Raw genomic sequence first — 16,869 nt, 5'->3', positions numbered from 1 at the left:
AATCATGCATTCTGTTCCGTTCACCAGAGCGAAAGGGGTTTCTCCCGTTGCTCGCCTCGGGGTGGTACGGTGGGACCAGAGGACTCCCTCGAGTTTTTCGGCCCACCTGCCTTTTTTGGCCTCTAAGCGTTTCTTCAGTCCGTCGAAAATGGTTTTATTAATCGTTTCAGCTTGTCTGTTACACTGCGGATACTTGGGCGTCGACTTGTTAAGTCGTATCTTCCATTTTTTGCAGAACGCCTCGAACCAGGTGGAGATAAACTGAGATCCGTTATCGGTTACGATCTCGTAAGGAACTTCATGCCTACAGATGATGTTTCTCCATACGAAACTTTCGACTTGGACATCTTTTATACTCGCGTACAAATCTGCCTCTACCCATTTTGAAAAAAAATTGGTGAGGACTAAAAAGAAACGCTTTTGCTTTAAATTATGAAGTGGTCCGACGATATCCATGACCCAGCGCATAAAGGGATATGGCGATGTGATGGAGGAGAGAACTTTGGCTGGTTGTCGGATGGTTGGAGCATGCTTCTGGCATTTTTCGTATTTTCGTGCGATCTTCTCGCAATCTCCGATCATCGTCGGCCAGTAGTATCCATAGCGTTTGATTTTCAATGCCAGCAATCTTCCACCGGAATGGTTGTCGCAGGACCCAGAATGTACTTCCTCCATCACTTTTCTTGCTTTTTCCCCTTCCAGGCACGTCATGAGTGGTCTGGAGAATCTCCATTTGTAAATTTCGCCGTCCACTGTTACGTAGCGTGCAACCTGTGTTCGGACTTTGTGGGCTGCCCATTTCTCGGTGGGCAGGTATCCGTTGATAATGTAGTCTCGAATTGTCTGCAACCATGGGGTATCGCAGCCGTAATCAGATTGCTCCGATTGCGGTTGTATCATAACTTCTTCTTCTTCGTCATCTTGACCTTCTATGAGGTTGACGGCGATTGGTGGTCCGATGCTTGGATGTTCGATGAACTCGACCGGAATTACTCTTTTGTCCTGGGTCAGAACTTGATGCTAAGGCCGCGAGAGCATCTGCCTGGACGTTTTCGGAACGGGGAATTCGCGTAAGAGCAAAATAGTCAAACTCTTGAGATAGATTTTGGACCAGTTTGAGGTACGCATCCATCCGTTCGTCGCTGGCTTCATACTCTCCGCTGAACTGACTTGCCACTAACTGGGAGTTGCATTAAGCGTGGATGTTTCGTATCTTCAAGCCGTGAGCCAAACGCAGCCCTGCAATGAGTGCTTCATATTTGTTTGAGGCGTGGAATTCCAGCCTGAATGATTGCTCTAAGATCTCGCTCGTCGGAGATGTGAGGTGAATTCCGATGCCTGATCCCTGCTTGGATGAGGATCCGTCGACGTGGAGGAGCCAGGTGGAATTTGGTTCCTCGTTGGTTATGGTCCCTGTCGGTAGTTCGACAAAGAAGTCTGCAAGCACTTGTGATTTTGCGCTTGTTCTCAGTCGGTACTCGATATCATACTCACTAAATTCGACCGCCCATTTGGCCAATCGGCCCGACTGACTCGGGCTATGCAGAATTGTCCGTAGGGGAAAAGTCATAGGATGACGATCGTGTGGGATTGGAAATATGGTCTTAGTTTTCGGGCCGATATTACGACCGCGCATGCTAATTTTTCTATTAGCGGGTACCTAGATTCGACATCCAGCAAGGTTTTGCTTATATAGAATATAGGTTCCTGTTCGCCGCGTTCTTCCCTGATCAGGACGCCGCTCACAGCTGTTGCCGACACAGCGATGTACAAGAACAAAGGTTCCCCCTCCACGGGTTTTACGAGGACTGGAGGGGAAGCTAAATACCGATTCAGCTGTTGGAAAGCGTTTTCGCATTCTTCCGACCATTCGAATTTTTTATTTCCCCGTAAGACATCGTAGAAGGACATGCACTTGTCCGTTGATCGTGAAATAAATCGGTTAAGTGCCACGACCTTACCGGTCAGCCTTTGGACTTCCCGCTTATTCTTCGGTGAAGCCATCTCGATCAGTGCGTTGATCTGTTTTGGATTAGCTTCAATGCCGCGGAATGTGACTAGGTAGCCGAGGAATTCCCCTGATGCCACGGCAAACCTTCATTTTGTCGGGTTGAGCTTTATGTTTTGGGAATTTAACTGCGCGAAACATTCCTCGAGATGTGATACGTGATCCTTTGCTTGGAGGGACTTGACGAGCATGTCGTCGATATAAAAATCCATCGTTTTACCGAGTTGTTTGAAGAACATACGGTTCACGAGTCGTTGGTAAGTTGCGCCAGCGTTTTTGAGGCCGAAGGGCATTACCCTGTAGCAATAGGTTCCGCGATCGGTAATAAACACAGTCTTCTCGCGATCGTCAGGGTTCATCATAATTTGATTGTAACCTGAAAAGGCGTCCATGAAAGACAGAAGTTCATTACCCGCCGTTGCTTCTACTAATCGATCGATATGTGATAGAGGGAAACTATATTTTGGACAGACCTTGTTTAGGTCGGTAAAATCCACGCAAACTCGCCATTTCCTGTTTTTCTATTTGACTACTACAGGGTTAGCGAGCCAGTCTGGATACCTCACTTCCGTTATTGACTCGACTTTAAGCAATTTTTCGACCTCGTCGTTTACCGCGGAAGCCCGTTCGGGTCCTAGCTTTCGCCTTTTTTGTTTGACGGGTTTGAAGGTCGGATCGATATTTAATTCGTGACACGTTATGTTAATGTCGATCCCTGGCATATCTTCCGCGGCCCATGCGAAAGTATTGAGGTTCTTTTTCAGACAGGCTATGAGCTTTGTCCTCAAAGGCTCGCGGAGATGGGCTCCGATCTCGACGCATCGTTCCGGAAATGCTTCGTCGAGACAGATTGTGACCACAGGTTCGCAAGTTGGTTCGCATTTTTCCTCTAGGGCCGTGATGTTACGAGACTGCCAGAAGAGTTCCGCTGAATCTTGACTTTGCGAATCCTTGTTGGAGATCTTTTTCTCCGCTTTTCTAAGAGTGGTCTCGAGGTCTGGTCTTTTTCGTTTTTGTTTTGCGGCATAACACACCTGTGATACTCTTGGGTTTCCCCATATTACCTCGACTCTGTTAGGGGTTGGGAACTTGAGGCAAAGATGGTACATTGATGGGATGGCACGCATGGTGTTCAACCATGGTGTTCCCATGATAATGTTGTAAGATGCGGGACGGTCGACGACTAGAAACTCTGTGACTCTTGTCACGGTTCCGGCTTTGACTGCAAGATTAATCGACCCGTAGGCCATGGTTGTTTCTCCCGAAAGTCCCAGTAGTGGGCTAGGGTATTTCACGATTTTGGATTGATCGATCCCCATTTTCTCGAGAGTATCCTTGAAGATGATATCGGCTGAACTTCCGGTGTCTATTAGCACCCTAGCGACGTCGACATCTCGGATCGTTAGCTCGATAACAAGGAGATCGTTTCGAGGTTTGGCTCGATCGACCGTTGCTCCCCCTTGAACGAGATGACGTTCGCGCACGTCGAGTCTTGCATATCGTTCCTGATCGTTGAGTGGCTTTTGCGGGTTAGATTGATCCGTAGAGCCCCCTCCTTCTAGTGCCAAACTGTGGGAACCGAAATTCGCACTATCGATTTTGGTTTAAATTAGGAAACTAGGAAAATCCTAATTTCCCAGAGGTCCCGGAGATCTGTTAATACCACACGCTAAGCAATCAGAACACGAGATATCAACGACAAAGTACAAAAATCATAAAAAAAGAGCAAAATAGATCTTATTCCGAATCCGTATTTGAGCGTTACAACAAGGTATAAGCCTGAGCTCGAGAGCTGTCGGCGAGATTTCTAGTTCTAGCAACCCTAAGACGGTTAAACCTAATTGAGTTGCAGCTTGAAATAACAAAAACGGAAATATGCCTAAATCGCTCTATGTGCTAAGTTTGCTCCGAAAAAAGTCTCTCCTCATGCCTCTCGCCTAGGACTCCTTATATACTGGCTCCTAGGTCGGTTTACGCTTTTTCTCTTCTGCCCTTAAGCCGTCGTAGCATAAAAATGGAGATATTCCATTTTTTCCGATCTTCGTAATTATCTTCAAAATTTCGTATTTATCCGCGGAAACTTAACATTTATCTTTCCTTTCGAACCAAGCGTAAACCGTCATGCGGCTTACGGGCTGTTGGTTATCGTGTCATGTCTTAGGTCCCTTTGGGCCGTCTTCTGACTCGAAGCGTTTATTACGGCTTCTTTCGATAAAGAACGAACTTTCCGTGGTTTTTACCGTAAAGTTTGATCGATGACTTAGAATGGTGGGAAACATGAAATATGTTCGCTACGGTCTTCGGGAGATAGCATCGAAGGGTAGACGAGAATGCATGGACTAATGTCGTATCGACGTTTTGGAAGAGCTCGGTTGCTACGTAGCGACCGAGCGGAACGGACGCTCGATCGCTACGTAGCCAAGCTCGGTCGCTACGTAGCGACCGGGCTTGGCTCGAGCTCGGTCGCTACGTAGCGACCAAGCGGAACACGCGTTCGGTCGTTGCGTAGCGACCTTTTTCGAGCTCTTGTCCGATGTTGTGTTTCATCCGCAAAGCTTTTTGTAAGAAAGAATCTATTTCGAAAAAGTATTTGTCGAAGAAAGTTCTCATTTTCTTCTTCGGACGTTTTGAATGTTAATTTCGTCGTAACCGTTTTTGACCCCAACAATAACTAGGTGAAGTAATGTGTCTTGTATATATACAGACAGCGCAGTGGTGATATGTCTCTATTGGCGTGGAAAAAAGTGAAAACACTTAGCAGAGAGACTCATTGATCAAGAAAGTAGTTGCGAGGGTCGGGTGCATTGATTTGGAGCTTCACATTTATACTAGCTCAGTTAGGTTATGCGTGCCATTTATTTGATTCCAACACTTGTCTTCCGCATTCTCATAGGTCTATACGACTCATGCACACAACATACGTAGATATTTAGTTCATTACATAATGTGTTTCATTTACTTTTATCTACTACTCCTCTTCCGAAAACACATCAGAGATCCCTCTTCTTTTGGTTTTACTCCTCAATTCAACTTAGAAAACTAAAACCATATATTGAAGTGAGGACTGTCTTCGCGCCTAGCTGAGCACAAACGTTGATCTATGTACCTTCGTCCATCCGTGTCCCGTTGTTTACCCGACCAGTTGTGTCTTTGTGTCGTCCATATATAGAGCCCGATTTGAAATTTAAGAGGCCATACATTTTTCAAGTTAATTTTAATTAAAAAATTCACAATTTGGAATTTATAACCTATATATGTAATAGCTTTTAAAAGCTGGACACTAAGAGCTTGAGCATCGACGGTTTATAACCGGATCACGGGCTCGGGATCATAAGCCCATTCGATTAAAAAAATGTTTATTGGGTTTAATATCGTGATCCGTTTCTTGCGGGTGAACCCGTATGATACGGGGTCAAGCCACGCGTCGATAGCAGAGTGGACACGCGAGTCCGCGTGTAGACGGAGAAAAAAAGGGATTCGCGATAGATCATTCATTTTCACTTCTCTCTTCTAAAGCTAGGGTTTCGTTCTCTCCCTGGCGATTTTTCGTGCGAGGCGATAGCCGGATCATTTTCTCTTCTTTCTTCGATCTAATCGACGTCGTACTCTCTCGTAGACGATCTGAGGTGAGTATCCACTAGTTTCACCGATTGATTCAATCGTTTGGGGTCGTAAGCGTTTTAGGTTAAAAATCGATTTGGGGGTTTTGATTTATGGTTTTGGGGGTTTTGTCGTAGGGTTCGAAATTGAAAAGGGGGTATAGATTTCTGGTTTAAAATCGTCATGCGGGTACGTTTATTTGGGATTTGTAATCGATTTAGTTTATAGTTAGGGTTCTAAAAGGAATCGTTTTGTCTGATGCAGATGGATCCCGCAGCAGAGATAAGAGATTCAAAGAGGACAAAGGAGTACATCAACATGCTCTCTTCTGTGGCTGATTCAGAGTACGGGATTCCGACGAGGTGTCCCTGTGGTGGCAGTATCATTCACGAGGTTCGTCGGAAGGACGAATACGACACGCTTCCTGGGAAGCGGTTCTTCACGTGCAAAAACTACGAGGTACGGTACGGTTGTTCTTAATTGTATTATGAAATTTTTTTTTTAAAAGAGATTGATTATTGATTCAAAATTTTTTTTTCTTCTTACCAAGGCTGATGGGTTTCATTATCGTCAGCCTTGGGTCCATGGTGTCGAGGAGCAGATCGAACGCCTCACTAAGCGTCTGGCGGAGGTGGAGGTGGTGATAAATTGGGTGCCGGAGGTCGATAACCACATTCAGAGACTTGAGGTAACTAGATTCTAATTTGATTTCAATTTTGTAAAATATTTCTTAATTTCTTATGCATTGCCTAACACTGTATGATTGTTCTTTCATGTACAGGCAGAGGTTAAAGACCTCACTCGGGAGGTTGATTACCTCACTGGGCAGGTTTATAACCTCTCTATCCAGGTTGAGGTCTTGGAGAAGCTCTGCTTCGACTGAAAACAAAAGGTAACCCTTACTCTACACTGGTTAACTACAGTGGTAGCTAACTAGAGTTTAACCACACTTAGTTGAGTTTTAAAAATTATAGGTAGTTGCGTATTCAATGGTAGTGAATGGTTGTGTATCAAATCGGTGTAGTTGAGTTTTTAAAATGGATTTGATGTTCATTCAATGATATCTGTGTAGTTATACCTATGTTGTACTTGTTATAGAGTCATTAAAACACACAAACCAAACACTAAAACTAGTATAGAGTAATTAAAACACACACAACAAACAGACACACGAAAAACCAAACACACACACCATACTTAAACTAGTTTAATCAATGCTTGGTAGTTAGACAAACACACACACGTAATCAATTTATTGTACTTTCTAACACTAAAACTAGTATTAAAACATAGGCATGATCCCCATCACAAAACACACCAAACTTTTAAAACTTCTATCTAAAACTCAATGGAACCAATTTCCCTTAACTCTCATGGGTTCGTTAACCTCCTTGCCTCCCAGAGCAGTCAACCAATAGATATTGGTTGTTCTGAGGTTCCAAAACCTGCGGAAAGGCGGAAGTGGACAACCAAAGAAGATGTGGTGCTGATCAGTGCTTGGTTGAACACCAGCAAGGATCCAATCGTGAGTAATGAGCAGAAGGCTGGCTCATTTTGGAAGCGCATAGAGGAGTGTGTGAATGCAAGCCCTCTGCTTGTTGGCTCCGTTCCTAGGGAGTGGAGTCAATGTAAGCAGAGGTGGGGTAGGGTTAATGAACAGGTTTGCAAGTTCGTGGGATGTCACGAAGCTGCTTTGAAGAAGCAAGCCAGTGGACAAACTGAGAATGATGTCATGAAGGCGGCTCATGACATCTTCTTTAATGACTACAATGCCAAGTTCACTCTTGAACATTGTTGGAGGGAGCTTCGGTTTGATCAAAAATGGAGATCCCACACTTCGACACGAGATGGTGCAAAGGAGAAGAGGAAGGAACCTGCGGAAGAGGTGGGTGGCGAGCAAGATGTTAGGCCTCCCGGTGTGAAGGCTTCCAAAGCAGCAAAACGCAAGAAACACTTCAATGAACCAGCGTTTGATCAGATAGAGAGCATTTTAGAGGCAAAGAATAACTTATCCAAACACAAACTCCTAGATAGGTTGCTAGGAAAAAATGCAGAAACTCTTTCTGATCAAGAAATAGCTCTAAAAAACAAACTCATTTCAGAAATGCTTTAACGTGGTGAGTGGAAGTTTTTTTGTGCATTTATCAGTTGGTTAATTGTTTGATTTCTCTTGTTTCACTGGTTAAACAGTGTTTGAATATGTTTTGGTTTATGTATATTGATAATGTTTGTATATGTTTTGGTATCTAGATTATTGATATGTATCCGTTTTTCTTTGTAGGTCACGGGTTCAAGGAGGAGGATACGTGTGGACGTGGTTGTAGGTCTCGGTTTCTTTATGTATCAAATCAAGTAACGGGTAAGGTTGATGGTTGTAGTAGTATTATGTCAGATTGAATCACGGGAGGGTGTAGTATTTTGTATGTTTCTACACTCGTTTTAGGACCTTCGGTTAATATGGGTGTATGTACCCACAGGATGTGTTTTCAAGTCACGGGTGTATGTCCCCACGACTTGCCTTTTCAACTCACGGGTGTATGTACCCGAGCAACTTGACTCATGTATCTCTATATATATAAACTATGTCTTTCTATTATTTTTGTGCATCAAAGTGTTTCACAATAGTTGTAAACTTGAAAACCAAAACTTCTAAACTTGTAAACTTCGTTGATACACTTGCTTTGATACACTCATCAACCATCACCACTTGCTCTGATACACTTTTCATCCATCACCACGGGGGTTCACCACGATTGCATAGACATCACCACCTCTACTTATCAAAAACCAATCCATTGAGGTAAAATACGAACTTTTCTTTTGTTTTTATGAGGCAACAATATCATTTACCATATAGAAAAGAAAAAAAAATGATTTCTATAACTTTAAAATCCAAAAAACAATCCTAAAAAAGATAAACATACCATATAGAAAAGAAAAAAAATGAATTATATGAAAAAAAATTATAATCCCTTTTGTTTATGAAAAAAAATGAACTATAACTTTAAAATAAAAAAAAAAATTCTAAAAAAGATAAACATACCATATAGAAAAGAAAAAAATTGAATTATATGAAAAAAAATATTAAACTCCCTTTTGTTTATGAAAAAAAAGGAACTATAACTTTAAAATCCAAAAAACATTTCTAAAAAAGATAAACATACCATATAGAAAAGAAAAAAAATTAACTATAAGTTCTTCTTTTGTAGCAAGAAAAAGATCAATAAATATCATCAACAATGTCTTCCTCATCAAGCGATGAAGCAGATAAAGCTTTTGATGAAATGGTCGACAAAGTTGTTGATAATTTCATAGACACAGTAGTTGATGGTCAAACCAACTACCGGAAGAAACGAGCTTATATCGAAAGAGATCGAGAGCGAGGACACAATCAACTATGGAAAGACTATTTCATGGAAAATCCTACATACCCACCTGAAATGTTTAGGAGGCGTTTTCGAATGAACAAACCACTGTTTCTTCGCATTGTCGAGCGTCTAAGTAGTGAAGTTCCATACTTTCAGCAAACAAGAGATGCTGCGGGAAGGTACGGGCTTTCTCCCCTTCAAAAGTGTACGGCAGCTATACGTATGCTCGCATATGGTCAGTCGGGAGATACATATGACGAATATCTCCGACTTGGTGACAGTACATCACGTTTATGTTTGGTAAATTTCTCTGATGCAATAATACAGTTGTTTGGAGATGAGTATCTACGAAGACCTACCCCCGAGGATCTTCAACGATTACTCGATGTTGGAGAGGTACGAGGGTTTCCGGGGATGATAGGCAGCATCGACTGTATGCACTGGGAGTGGAAAAACTGCCCAACGGCTTGGAAAGGTCAGTTCACACGTGGTTCAGGAAAGCCGACAATTGTCTTAGAAGCTGTTGCATCACAAGATCTTTGGATATGGCACGCATTTTTCGGCTTACCAGGTACCCTCAACGATATCAATGTTCTAGATCGGTCACATGTTTTTGATGACATCTTACATGGTCGAGCACCTAAAGTTAAGTTCAAGGTCAACAACCACACTTATCATATGGCCTACTATCTTACTGACGGAATTTATCCAAATTGGGCAACATTTATCCAATCCATCCCACTTCCTCAAGGTCGTAAAGCCGAGAAATTTGCTGAAAAGCAAGAATCCGCCAGAAAAGATGTCGAACGGGCTTTTGGAGTATTGCAATCGAGGTTTGCAATTGTTAAAAACCCAGCTCTACAATGGGACAAGGAAAAGATAGGAAAGATAATGAAAACTTGTGTCATATTGCACAATATGATAGTAGAGAACGAACGACACGGATACGCTCAAATTAATACATCTGAGTTTGAGTCAGGAGAGTCCAGCAGAAGTTCAAGGGTGAGAAGCAGAGATAGTATTCATGTCGGTGATATGTTAGGCATCCGCAGAGAAGTTCGAGATTTAGAGAAGCATGCTCGATTGAAAGCTGATCTAGTAGAAAATATTTGGTAAAAGTTTGGTGATGAAGATGAATAAGCTTTGTATGTTTTTGAATTTCTTTATTTATGTAATCTACTCTTAATGTATTGAATAAAAAAATTTCAAAATTTTATAATATATTTTAATATTTTATTCATGTATTCTGAATTATTTCTAATTTTTTTTTAATTTATATTATTATTTTATTCCTATGAACTCTTTCTACGAGTTCACTAATGCAGAAAACAACAAATACAGGTTCATAACTATTTATGACCCCATTAAAAAATATTAAAAAAATTGGATGAACCCCAATTGGGGGTTTACCAATGCTCATGCTCGAAGGCTATTTGCATAACCGGTCATGTCCATACAATAACTTGATCTTCTGTGTGGTGGCACCAACGCTCATGATCATACTTTTTGAAACTCTTTTGCATTAAAATAAAGAAGTATAATCAATCTTTTGGTGTCTTTTGGAACAAACCGATCCTAGCTAACAATTTTGGGATGAACTGGGTTAATAACTTCGAACCGATTGGAAAATGGAAACTAAACCGAAATAAAAATTAACAAAACTGAAAATATATTGATGTATAAATATCGAGCAAAGTAGTAAAACCTATATTGGGCCTCGTATTGTTTTGTGTCATACAAAACTTGGTCACGAAGTTTTATGTCTTCTTAATGTTCTTGTTGTATCACGATCAAGACAGAAATATATAACAAACACACATTTTCTCTTTTGATAAACTAACAAACGCATCTCCACCGAAGAAGCTCTCTCCCACGGCTATCAGTCGCAATGAAAGAAACTCTCCCTACGGATGAAGGTATCCTCAAAATTCACCATCTTCCTTCTTATTGAGGAAAAAACAATTAAAGGCAATTAAAAATACGGAAATTATTATTATTATAAAAAAATAGAAGTGGATAAAAAATAGAGGCAACGAATTTGTGTGTTGCGTCTGAAACTCCCACACTCTCTAAAATCTTCATTATCCTCTCGATGAGTTTCACGAGAGCAAGCCTCTTCGATTTCCCTCTTCTTAAACCCCTCGTTCTTTCCCATCACTCCTCTGTTTTCGCTTCTAGACGTAAGTCCCCATCTCAACGCTCATATGAATCGAGTCAAAAGGAAACTGAAACTCACTGTAGTACACTACTAGTAGACGCTTAGTAGAGGTTCATTCTTCTCGAAAGTGTTTGACTTTAGGATGCGGGTCTCGATTTCTTGATCGTAAGAGTCTAATTTGATTCCAAAAGGCTTTGTTCTTGAGTCTGGTTTTGTGATGGGTTTAGTTTCACCATGTAACTTGGCTGATTTGATTGATTCATAGATAAAGTTGTCTCCTCTTTGTGGGGTTTGCAGGTTTTGTTACCAAACCCATTCTTAGTCTTTCTCCTGCTGTCTTATTGCCCACAAGACCAACTCAGATTATTGCCAAGAGCTCATCAGGTTCTCCCCTTATTGTTTTTTATTGCTTCTTAGAATGTCAGCCATTGGATTCTTCTAGAGGAATGAAAATATCTTTTACTTTTGTGGATTTTAGTAACAGCACAGCCTGTCTCTGAGGACGCTAGTGAAAAAGATCATCAGTCCAAAGATGTTAGTGGAGACTCAATACGGAGACGTTTTCTTGACTTCTACGCCTCTCGTGGACATAAGGTCCTTCCAAGCGCCTCTCTTGTACCAGAAGACCCCACCGTCTTGCTAACCATCGCAGGAATGCTTCAGTTCAAGCCTGTTTTCCTCGGAAAGGTATCAATCATAATCCAATTTCACCGCTGTTTTGAGACTGTTTCTTGAAGGATCCGAATGTTACAAACCGCACCGTAACAAAAATCTCTAACATACACCTATATATCTCTATGTTTTTATTATTGTTAGAACCGCACCGTAGTTGTCTGGCATTGTTAAGAGACTTTTTTTTAAACAATGCTGCAGGTAACAAGACAGGTTCCTTGTGCAACAACCGCACAAAGATGCATTCGCACAAACGACTTGGAGAACGTTGGCAGAACAGCCAGGCACCACACCTTCTTCGAGATGCTTGGGAACTTCAGCTTCGGCGATTACTTCAAGAAAGAAGCGATCAAATGGGCGTGGGAGCTCTCAACCGTAGAGTTCGGCCTACCTGCTGACAGAGTCTGGGTCAGCATCTACGAAGACGATGACGAAGCTTTCGAAATCTGGAAGAACGAAGTCGGTGTGCCCGTTGAAAGGATCAAGAGAATGGGCGAAGCTGACAACTTCTGGACCAGCGGACCAACCGGCCCTTGCGGTCCCTGCTCGGAGCTGTACTATGACTTCCACCCCGAGAGAGGGTGTAATGAAAACGTTGATCTCGGGGATGATTCAAGATTCATTGAGTTTTACAATTTAGTTTTCATGCAGTACAACAAGACGGAGGATGGGTTGCTAGAGCCTTTGAAACAGAAGAACATAGACACCGGTCTAGGCTTGGAACGTATAGCTCAGATCCTTCAGAAGGTTCCTAACAACTACGAGACGGATCTGATATATCCAATTATTGGAAAAGTATTGGAGTTGGCAAACATCTCGTATGACTCTGCAAGTGACAAGGAGAAGACGAGTCTAAAAGTGATTGCAGATCATATGCGTGCGGTTGTTTATCTTATCTCAGACGGTGTTGTGCCTTCGAATATTGGGAGAGGCTATGTGGTGAGGAGGCTGATAAGAAGAGCTGTTCGTAAGGGTAAGTCTCTAGGGATAAATGGAGATGGGAGAGGAGCGTTTTTACCGATAGTTGCTGAGAAAGTGATAGAGATGAGCACTTATATTGACTCAGATGTGAAGCAAAAGTCTCCAAGGATCCTTGAGGAGATTAGGCAAGAGGAGGTTCACTTCAATAAAACTCTTGAAAGAGGAGAGAAGCTACTTGAACTAAAGCTTCACGAGGCCTTGTCAATGGCTGGTAAAAAGTCGTGTCTGTCTGGAAAAGATGCGTTTGTTCTGTACGACACTTACGGTTTCCCTGTGGAGATAACAGCAGAAGTTGCTGAAGAGCGTGGAGTCAGTATAGATATGGACGGTTTTGAAGCTGAGATGGAGAATCAGAGACGTCAGTCGCAAGCTGCTCACAATGTTGTGAAACTGACGGTTGAAGATGGAGATGATATCACGAAGAACGTTGATGAGACTGAGTTTCTTGGGTATGACAGCCTCTCTGCACGCGCTGTTGTGAAGAGTCTTTTGGTTGGTGGGAAGCCTGTGGTGAGGGTAACTGAAGGGAGTGAGGTGGAGATTCTGCTTGACAGAACTCCGTTCTATGCTGAATCAGGAGGGCAGATTGCAGATCATGGGTTTATGTATGTTAATGGGAGCCAAGATGATGATGCTGTTGTTGAAGTGAGTGATGTGCAGAAGTCTCTTAAGATATTTGTTCACAAGGGGATTGTTAAAAGTGGAGCTTTGGAAGTTGGTAAGGAGGTGGAAGCAGCTGTGGATGCAGACTTAAGACAGCGAGCAAAGGTGCCTTTGAATTTCATCTTATTATTTTATCGATTTGTGTATATTTTGAATCGGTGCACCTTGGGACCCAAAAAAAAATTAATTTTCATGTTTATTAATTTCTAGGTTCATCATACGGCCACACATTTGCTGCAGTCAGCACTTAAGAAAGTAGTAGGACAAGAAACATCACAGGCTGGTTCGTTAGTAGCTTTTGACCGCCTCCGGTTTGATTTCAATTTTAACCGGCCTCTACATGATGGTGAGCTTGAGGAAATAGAAGGCCTGATCAATAGGTGGATTGGTGATGCTACACGTCTTGAAACAAAAGTCCTTCCTCTTGCTGATGCCAAAAAAGCTGGAGCCATTGCAATGTTTGGTGAAAAGTATGATGACGAGGTAATAGACATGTCATTGACTCATTATACAAAAACGCAAGACATTAGTCAAATTATGAGAACCACATTAGTATAAAGTGTTACATTTTGTTTTATAAGTTGATTTCCTTTACACTAATGGCAGGTTCGTGTAGTGGAAGTTCCTGGTGTCTCCATGGAACTTTGCGGTGGCACTCATGTTGGAAACACTGCAGAGATAAGATCCTTCAAGATTATCTCAGAACAGGGCATTGCATCTGGAATCAGGCGTATTGAAGCAGTTGCAGGTGAAGCATTCATTGAATACATAAACTCGCGGGACTCTCAAATGAAAAGCCTATGCTCCATTCTAAAGGTATTCTACTTCTAGAGAGAGTTTCCCTTTCCATGTTTGAAGATATGTTTTAACTCAACAAACAAGGTAGTAGTTACTTTTATGACTTTTAACTAATTGTTTGTTTGGTTTTAATCTGAAGGTGAAAGCGGAGGATGTTACAAACAGAGTGGATAATCTTCTAGAGGAGCTGCGTACTGCTAGAAAAGAAGCATCAGACTTGCGCTCAAAAGCAGCGGTCTATAGAGCATCTGTCATATCCAACAAAGCATTTACTGTAGGAACTTCACAGACAGTTAGGTAATGAAATCTCTATTGTTTCTTTCTAAAATGGTTTATATGAACTTCATGTGGATGTTTTTATTTCTTTTAGGGTGCTGGTTGAGTCGATGGATGACACTGATGCTGACTCCTTAAAGAGTGCAGCCGAGCATTTGGTAAGCACACTTGAAGAACCAGTGGCTGTGGTGCTAGGATCATGTCCAGACAAAGACAAGGTTAGTTTAGTGGCTGCATTCAGTCCAGGAGTAGTGTCTCTAGGAGTTCAGGCAGGGAAGTTCATTGGTTCCATAGCTAAGTTGTGCGGAGGAGGAGGTGGTGGGAAGCCTAACTTCGCTCAAGCGGGAGGCAGAAAGCCTGAGAATCTCTCGAGTGCATTGGAGAAAGCTCGGGAAGAGCTTGTGGCGACTCTATCTGAAAAGCTTGGTTGAAAGAACCAACTTTGCTATGTACATGGAAAAGAGATTTGTACGCATTTTGCTAAATTGTACGATAAAATAATCGGTAAAGAAGTATGGTATGCTATTTAAAATTAGGGCAAATGTCCAAAATAGCATCTTTCTAAGTTTATATCACAAAAATAGCACTCAAAAACTAAAATGACTAAAATAACACTTTTCTAAGTTTATATCTTATCTCAAAACTTCATTTCTCAATTATAAACCCTAAACCTCAAACTCTAAACCTAAACCCTAAACCTTAAATCATAAACCCCACCCTTTAACTCTAAACCCTAAGTTTGTGACTTTTGATAAAACATTAAGTGCTATTTTTGTGACTTTTGACTTTGAGTGCTAGTTTGTGAACAAAAACTTGATTTAGTGCTATTTTTGCCTTTTTCTCTTAAAATTATTATCAAAATTAGTCTATAATATATAATATATTTATCTTTAATGAATATATTTCTAATATATATATTAAGATATAAAATTAAAAAGATATAAAATTAAGGACAAATCTCCAAAATAGCATCTTTCTAAGTTTATATCAGAAAAATAGCACTCAAAAACTAAAATGACCAAAATAGCACATTTCTAAGTTTATCCTTTGAAAATTTTAATTTTTTTATTTTTCAAAATTTGAAATCTTATCCCCAAAACCTCATTTCTCAACTCTAAACCCTAAACCCTAAACTCTAAACCCTAAACTCTAAACCCTAAACCCTAAACCCTAAATCCTAAACCCCATCCTTTAACTCTAAACCTTAAGTTTGTGACTTTTGATAAAACATTAAGTGCTATTTTTGTGACTTTTGACCTTGAGTGTTAGTTTGGGAACAAAAACTCGATTTAGTGCTATTTTTGTTTTTTTCTCTAAAATTAATTTATTTTATTTAATAATTTAAAAAATATATTTTTATCGAAAATATTATTTAAAATAAATTTTATAATTAAAATATCTATTTTAAAAAGATAAAAAACAAAAATAGCACTAAATCAAATTTTTGTTCCCAAACTAGCACTCAAGGTCAAAAGTCACAAAAATAGCACTTAATGTTTTATCAAAAGTCACAAAGTTAGGGTTTAGAGTTAAAGTGTGAGGTTTAGAATTTAGGGTTTAGGGTTTAAGGTTTAGAGTTTAGGGTTTAGGGTTTAGAGTTTAGGGTTTAGGGTTTAGGGTTTAGAGTTTAGGGTTTAGGGTTTAGGGTTTAAGGTTTAGGGTCTAGGGTTTAGAATTTAAGGTTTAGGGTTTAGAGTTGAGAAATGAGGTTTTGGGGATAAGATTTCAAATTTTGAAAAATTAAAAAATTAAAATTTTCAAAGGATAAACTTAGAAATGTGCTATTTTGGTCATTTTAGTTTTGGAGTGCTATTTTTGTGATATAAACTTAGAAAGGTGCTATTTTGGAGATTTGCCCTTTTAAAAAATATTTTTTCACGTTTAAAATAAATTAAATTATATAAATTAAATTATATAAATTAAATTATATAAATAAATTATATTTTAAATGAGAAATACTTTTTTAAAAAAATATATATTTTTATTGTAAATGAATTTTATAAATCAAAATTTTATTTTGTGGATATAAAAATAATTTTATGATATTATTAAATAAAATAAATGAATTAATTATATATTTTTCTTAATTTTATAAATTATAAATGCAAATGCTCTGCTAAAAGCTTTATATGAGAGCATTGACCAGAGAGCATTTGGAGAGCATTAAGCATTTAGTAAATGATTTTCTAACAATTGTTGATTGGATAACGTAGAGCATAGTGCTAATGCTAATGCTCTACCAATCAAGGCCTAAAGGTTCATTAATGCTTTTTACACCACGATGTCTAGGGTTCAAACCCTATAAAATGAAAATTATGTAGATTATGGAGAAAAAAAGGTTACAA

At 40.2% G+C, this 16,869-nt stretch overlaps 3 protein-coding genes across 5 annotated transcripts; all 3 read left to right on the top strand.

The window, feature by feature from the left end:
- Window positions 1-6,956: 6,956 nt before the first annotated feature.
- On the top strand, window positions 6,957-7,721 carry LOC125581804 (glutathione S-transferase T2-like). The gene has a single exon (XM_048747830.1). It carries the CDS (start codon window positions 6,957-6,959, stop codon window positions 7,719-7,721), a length of 765 nt encoding a protein of 254 aa, XP_048603787.1.
- Window positions 7,722-8,692: 971 nt separating this feature from the next.
- Window positions 8,693-10,487, top strand: LOC125581329 (putative nuclease HARBI1). The gene has a single exon (XM_048746567.1). The coding sequence runs from the start codon at window positions 8,848-8,850 to the stop codon at window positions 10,090-10,092; it is 1,245 nt and encodes a 414-aa protein (XP_048602524.1). The 5' UTR covers window positions 8,693-8,847; the 3' UTR covers window positions 10,093-10,487.
- A 220-nt stretch (window positions 10,488-10,707) lies between these two features.
- On the top strand, window positions 10,708-15,094 carry LOC106410267 (alanine--tRNA ligase, chloroplastic/mitochondrial). 3 transcript variants are annotated; one of them, XM_048746565.1, is made up of 8 exons: window positions 10,708-10,892; window positions 11,432-11,518; window positions 11,613-11,821; window positions 12,008-13,555; window positions 13,661-13,933; window positions 14,057-14,266; window positions 14,388-14,545; window positions 14,619-15,094. In XM_048746565.1, exons 1-8 carry the CDS (start codon window positions 10,865-10,867, stop codon window positions 14,953-14,955), a joined length of 2,850 nt encoding a protein of 949 aa, XP_048602522.1. In that variant the 5' UTR covers window positions 10,708-10,864; the 3' UTR covers window positions 14,956-15,094. The 3 variants fall into 3 exon arrangements, with proteins under 3 accessions (XP_048602522.1, XP_048602521.1, XP_048602523.1); XM_048746564.1 differs by lacking the exon at window positions 10,708-10,892 and adding an exon at window positions 10,946-11,156; XM_048746566.1 differs by lacking the exon at window positions 10,708-10,892 and adding an exon at window positions 11,134-11,299.
- Window positions 15,095-16,869: the final 1,775 nt, after the last annotated feature.

Source organism: Brassica napus, chromosome C2, assembly GCF_020379485.1.
Source record: "Brassica napus cultivar Da-Ae chromosome C2, Da-Ae, whole genome shotgun sequence".
Classification (NCBI taxonomy): domain Eukaryota; kingdom Viridiplantae; phylum Streptophyta; class Magnoliopsida; order Brassicales; family Brassicaceae; genus Brassica; species Brassica napus.
Note: the sequence above shows the minus strand (reverse complement) of the source record. Positions and strands in the feature narration are given on the sequence as shown.

Excerpts from the sequence above, each read along its gene's own strand:
- LOC106410267 (XM_048746564.1), top strand. The coding sequence starts at position 11,069 with ATGAGTTTCACGAGAGCAAGCCTCTTCGATTTCCCTCTTCTTAAACCC. Across the intron at positions 11,519-11,612 it reads TATTGCCAAGAGCTCATCAG|TAACAGCACAGCCTGTCTCT; the intron begins GTTCTCCCCTTA and ends TGTGGATTTTAG. Across the intron at positions 13,934-14,056 it reads GTGAAAAGTATGATGACGAG|GTTCGTGTAGTGGAAGTTCC; the intron begins GTAATAGACATG and ends CACTAATGGCAG.
- LOC125581804 (XM_048747830.1), top strand. The coding sequence starts at position 6,957 with ATGGAACCAATTTCCCTTAACTCTCATGGGTTCGTTAACCTCCTTGCC.
- LOC125581329 (XM_048746567.1), top strand. The coding sequence starts at position 8,848 with ATGTCTTCCTCATCAAGCGATGAAGCAGATAAAGCTTTTGATGAAATG.